General features: G+C 42.3%; 1 protein-coding gene across 1 annotated transcript; it reads right to left on the minus strand.

The window, feature by feature from the left end:
- On the minus strand, positions 1 to 4,047 carry LOC118355798 (GTP:AMP phosphotransferase AK3, mitochondrial-like). The gene has a single exon (XM_049114623.1). The coding sequence runs from the start codon at positions 3,938 to 3,940 to the stop codon at positions 3,257 to 3,259; it is 684 nt and encodes a 227-aa protein (XP_048970580.1). The 5' UTR covers positions 3,941 to 4,047; the 3' UTR covers positions 1 to 3,256.
- Between the last annotated feature and the right edge of the window lie 2,324 nt (positions 4,048 to 6,371).

Consider the following 6,371-nt stretch of genomic DNA (forward strand, 5'->3'; position numbering starts at 1 on the left):
AAAACTTCAAATGCTTTTTCAGAAAGTAACCATCTTTTCATTCTCTACTCTCTTCCCTTCAAAACAAATGTTGCAACTTCGGAGTTAGTTAAATAATCAGAATTCTAGCCCCAAATTAAGTTCTTAATGACATGAAACACATTCTTTGCTCCTATTATTTATTTTTTTTTAACATTCAATATATAGAACATTGGCATTTTATTTTAGAAATTACTTTGTCAACTTAATCCCTAATTCAGGGTTAGGGTTACAGAAAAGTTCTTCAACAAAATATTTCATACAAGATGTCTATGTGATACTGATATCTGGGTAATATACCTTATTTGAAAGACAATTAAAAAAATATTTTATTTATTCATGAGAGCCACACAGAGCCCTGAGGGGAGCCTGATGTGGGACTCCATCTCAGGACCCTGGGATCAGGCCCCAAACCCAAGGCAGATGCTCAACCACTGAGTCACTCAGGTGTCCCAATGCACATAAAGGTTTTCAAATGCTGTAGCATCATCTCACTTAAGGCCATAGTTACTCTGTTCCCAAGTCCCTGAGATTCTGTTTGAGGGGAGCGCTAAAAGGCTGTGTCCTCTTCTATGTCCACAACTATAGGAGCACTCTGATGCAATTGGCTCTCCAAATTTCAAATAAGGGGTCAGAGCCAAGGGCCAAGACTTCAAGAAAAGCCCCAGAAATTCCCTGCACTCAAAAGCAGTTTCAGAGTTTCACATTTCCCAAAAGATGACAGAGCTAACTATAGTCTTCCAAATCCTGTCAGTTGCTTTAAATTATGGTTATAGTATAGTATAGTATAGCTGTGGAACCCTTGAGCTTTAATAACCAGGTGCTTGAATTAAATCATGTAGCTCCTCTTGGGTTCTGGCATCTGTAATCTCTTCACACTGTCTGTATTCCACAGCTATTTTACCACTTTCTGTAATAAAGTTAACGAGGATCAATTCAGAGTTTTTCTTGTTCTAAAATGTGCTGTACTGGGTGTTATGCTATATGTTGGCAAACTGAACTCCAATAAAAAAAATAAAAATGAGATTGCTGTATACAATAATAGAACCCATCATTAGATATTCTTTTGAAATTTAAAAGCAGAAAATAAAGCATTTTCCTAGAAGTTTTCTCATCTCACACTTCTGTTTTTATCATAACTATTTTTTTAAAGACTTTATTTGAGAGAGAGAGTGTGAGCACATAAGCAGGGGGAGGGGTAGAGGGAGAGATAAAAGCAGACTCCCCACTGAACAAGGGAGTCTGACTGTGGGGCTTGATCCCAGGACCCTGGGATCATGACCTGAACTAAAGGCAGACACTTAACTCACTGAGCCACCAAGGCACTCCTCTATCTCAGTGTTTTTTTTTTAATTTTTATTTATTTATGATAGTCACACACACAGAGAGAGAGAGAGACAGAGACACAGGCAGAGGGAGAAGCAGGCTCCATGCGCCGGGAGCCCGACGTGGGATTCGATCCCAGGTCTCCAGGATCGCGCCCCGGGCCAAAGGCAGGCGCCAAACCGCTGCGCCACCCAGGGATCCCTCTATCTCAGTTTTTTTTTTTTTTTTTTGTTCTAGAATTTAATTTTATTGTAGTACATTAAGAGTCATGTATGCCAGGAAAGCCAGTAATATTCATAAGCTTAGTAGTTCACCACAGTTTTAGAAAGCACATAATACATTCAAATAAGGCATTACAGAAAGTTTTGTAAAGAATTAAATGTGTCCTGCAATCCTTTTTAAAAAAAGCCTTGGTCCATTCTGAAAGATCAACATTGAATTTTTAAAAATCAAAAGAAAAGTTTTTTCCCACAAAAATACACGAAGAACCACTTGCTGGCATTTATATTTTGAGTGCCTGGGATAACAGGCCGGTGTTCAAAGGCAGTTCATAACAGGTTGTACCAGGACTCGTTGCATCTGATTTAGCACCAAGTAAGAGTAAATATCCCACTGAAGATGTAGCTGATTTTTTCATCCACCTCTCATCGCCCCACTCTTCCTGCCAGGCCACAGGACATAAGCACGCATCCTTGTTGCCCTACGAAGAAATCAAATTCTCTTCGCTTTTAAAGGGCTACTTACTCAGGCTACACACACAGGTGGAGTTCTTGCCCTGCTGACGGTGGCAGGGAAAGCCAGCAGCTGCCCGCTGCTTTCACTAGGAATAAAGTCCTTCAACAAACTCAGTTACCTTCCTGGTCCTTTTTAACCTCTCATGTAAATCCTTTTAATTGCTACTAATTTGATTAGTTTACTAATTGATTGTTTACTAATTATGATTGTTAAGCATGTCAGGGAAATTCTCCCCAGGCATAGCTGATCTATTTCTACTTCCTGAGGACCCAGTATGCTTGCTTTTATGTAGGGCCATGGGTTTGCTTTTCTTCTTGTATTTTGTCACTCATCACAGCAGATTTTACATAGTGATCAAAAAGAGAAACTGGCAAGTAGATCCTAAAGCACATACTTATACTTCTTAACCTGAGCAATACTCTGAAAACACAAGACTAATTACATTTTCTGTTGATAATTCAACCTCACTGCTTTTGTAAGAACTTCCAATGTCAATTTCTAATAAATCATTTTTTTCAATACACATGTTCTCAAAACCTGTCACAGGAAAGTAATATTTTCCTATATGCTAATTTAACACAATTTTATAGCAGACTGAAAATTCTGAATAAACTGAAAGTTTGTTTATGACATAATAAATACAGTATATACGGTTAAGTTTTTAAGTTTCTTACTGTAAAGGCAACGGTGAATTTGCATCCTGAAACTAATCTGCATATCTGGTTGCTTGTTTTCTAGAATTTGATAGTGTTTCACAAAACCATGTACCACAGTGCTAACGATGCTGGGTTTTGGCATCAGTCTACAACACATTTCTCTGATGAGCTACTTTACCGAGTGACATGGAAATGTTTTTAGCTTCTCCAAAGAATAAGAAAATTTTTTATCAACCACTTAAGTCTTCTGAACAAAAGTTAATATTACTACCAATTGCTCTTTTAATTAGGACATCTGATGTTTTTAAATTACATACCCATAGAAGATACCCTGGGTAGACAAAAAGATGAATCTTAGTATCGGACTCATTTGGCCCATTCTTAATTTCCAGAATGAAATCAGTAGAAGTGAAACTAATATAATTTTCAAAGAATTCATACATGCCAGTCTCAGAACACGGAGCTTCTAAATGCACAGGTGAGGAGTCTCTGCTCATCTTACTGGTGATGTACACTTTGCCTCATGGAGTAACCGATGCTTTCTGGTTTATTTGTGGAACTTTTGTTTGTAGGAAAGCATACACATGGGGCCAGATCTTGTTGGTTTCTGTTCCAGAGAAGGTTTCCAATACTCCCTTTTTCCGGTAATATTCCAGGACCGGCTGTGTTTGGACTTCATAAGCCTTGAGTCTCTTGACAACCGTCTCTGGCTTGTCATCATCCCGCTGAATGAGAGGCTCCCCTGTCAGGTCATCAATGCCCACGGCTTTGGGAGGGTTGAATTCGATGTTGTAGACTCGGCCGCTGGCCGGATGAATCCAGCGCGCGGTGAGACGCTGCTTAATGACTTCAAAGGGCACGTTCAGATTAATCACTGTGTCTATCTGATAAGCTCCGTCCAGGGCTTCTGCCTGTGGAAGTGTCCTTGGAAAACCATCCAATAGCCAGCTATATTGGGTGAGGTTTTTCAGCTCATGAAGGGCCAGCCGAGTCATGACACCATCCGGGATGAGCTTCCCTTGGTCAATGAAAGTCTTGGCTAACACACCAATTTCTGTGCCCCGAAGCATGTTGTCCCGGAGCAGGTCCCCGCTGGAGAGGTGCTTCAGCGCGAAGTGCTTGGTGATGCGCGACGACACGGTGCCCTTGCCGGAGCCCGGCGCCCCCATGATCACGGCGCGCAGCAGCCGCGCGGACGCCCCCATGGCCGCCGGGAGCCGGGGCGCGGGGACTCCGGCCTGGCTGCGCGCTCGCGGGGCTGCGCCGTGCGGGGCGGCGGGCGGACAGCGCTGCGCGCAGGGGGCGGGCGCGGCGCCCGGGCGCTCCCGGAAGTCTCTATCTCAGTTTTTAAAAAGATTTGAGAGAGAGAGAGAGAGAGAGAGAGAGAGAGAGAGAGAGAGAGAGAGAATGTATGTGAGGGCACTGGTAGGGGGAGGGGCAGAAGGAGAGGGAGAGAATCCAGAGCAGATTCCCTGCTAGGTGTGGAACCCGCATTCAGGGCTGGATCTAGGACCCTGAGATCATGACCTAAGCCAAAATCAAAGGTCCAATGTTGGACGCATCTAGCCACCCACAAATCCATCTCATTTACTGATAAACCAATCACACTTAAAAAATCATTATGCTGCACAGTATGCTTTAATATCTGATATCTCTATTCTGTCTCATTACCCCCCCTTTTTTTTTTTACTAAAGATTCCTGTATATCCTTAGATTTTTTTTCCAGAATACATTTAAAAGCAGTTTGTCCAGATCCCCTCCCCAAAGCATATCTTCCCCCCCACCAAAACATGTCTCTATTTACCTATAATCTATCTACCTACAAAGATACAGATAGATATGCAGATACAGACATAAATGTACGTATCTTCAAGAGATTTATTTTTAAAAAATTTTTTTATTTATTTATGATAGGCACACAGTGAGAGAGAGAGAGGCAGAGACACAGGCAGAGGGAGAAGCAGGCCCCATGCACCGGGAGCCCGACCCCGGATCCCCAGGATCGCGCCCTGGGCCAAAGGCAGGCGCCAAACCGCTGTGCCACCCAGGGATCCCTTCAAGAGATTTCTAGATGTTACCTAATTCAACACCAATCTTGAGGCTGGATTAAGTATCTTTCTAAATCTGTGACCCTGTCTCTCGTAATAACTATTTTTAAGGGTATAGTTCAGTGGCATTAAGTACATTCACATTGTTGTGCAACCATTTCCAGAACATTTTTCTTTTCATGTGCCCAAACTGAGACTCTGTATCCATTCCACAATAACTCCCCATCCCACCCACAGCCCAGCCCCTGGCAACCACCATTCTTCTATTCTGGAAGCCTTTTGAGATGATCCCTTCCCTGCTGCTTTCAATCCAGCTGGAGTCCAGTTTTCCTCTCCTTGCAGATACAATATACAATACTTTGGGGAGAGGGCGGGCATGCATCTGAACACTTTATTGGCAGAAACAGGCCTATGTACCTTATAGGCAATAAAATTTCCCTTAAGGCAAACTAGAGCTACCAGACTTTTTAGCCGAAGGAGTTTTGAATGTGTATATGGATACCACAGCATATTAGGGCGAGTGTTGGCATATTAGGGCGAGGCCAACAACCCAGACGTTTAGTTTGGTTCTTAAAGGTTGTCAGAGTTGACAGCTAATGGAGATTCCATCTGATGACCACAGAAGTCAATCTACACTGGAAGAGCTGCCCAAGCTGGAAACCTGTGACCAATCCAGGGACAGGGTCAACTCTTACAAACAAACAAAGCTTCTAATACTTAGCTAAGATTTCTTAGGTTTTTTTTTAAAGATTTTATTTATTCACTCATGAGAGATAGAGAGAGAGAGAGAGAGAGAGAGGCAGCGACACAGGTAGAGGGAGAAGCAGGCGCCATTCAGGGAGCCCGACCTGGGACTGGATCTCAGGTCTCCAGGATCAGGCTCTGGGCAGAAGGTGGCGCCAAACCGCAAACCACCAGGGCTGCCCGGATTTCTTAGTCTTTAAAAACTAAACTCCAGCAAACCTAGCTAACAGTTGAAGTATCCTATAGCTTCAAAATCAAGTAAGACTTGCAAATGAACTATAGATATAGACAATTGTTTTCTATTCTACACCCTACAAATATTGGTGAAAATTATGGACATCACCACCCAAATCATTGAGAGTATTATTAATTTTAGGTGGCAGGCCAATGTTGAGGTCCTTCCACTTAGAGGACTCACATCTCCCCACTTCCAGTTCTCTCTTCTCTAATGTCCAAGATTTCGATGTTGAAGTGAGTCTGATTAGTCAAAGAAAATCTATAAAGTTTGCCTTGATTATCCTTTTTGACCATCCATTGAAACCAAATAATAATTTGCCAATTCTTGGCATTGGGAGCTATTTAGGGCAAGGGCCTGATGTTGAACCGCTTTATGTTTGGTGCCAAGATGAACCTAAAGACATGAGAGAGAGACCGAAAAATATCACAACCTGCCACATAGGCTAGTTTTGGATACACCCGAGAGTTATCAATACCTATTTCATGAACTGATTGTGAAGATTAAATAGGGAACAACATTGTAAGCAATGAGCTCATAGTAAGCCCTAAATGAATGTTATTTATCATTGTTAAGCTACAGTACTGTTCTGCATCATTTCTAGGGCCT

This window comes from Canis lupus, chromosome 9, assembly GCF_003254725.2.
Source record: "Canis lupus dingo isolate Sandy chromosome 9, ASM325472v2, whole genome shotgun sequence".
Lineage (NCBI taxonomy): Eukaryota > Metazoa > Chordata > Mammalia > Carnivora > Canidae > Canis > Canis lupus.

What these genes read in the sequence shown, in the direction of transcription:
- LOC118355798 (XM_049114623.1), bottom strand. Translation starts at nt 3,940, where the DNA reads ATGGGGGCGTCCGCGCGGCTGCTGCGCGCCGTGATCATGGGGGCGCCG.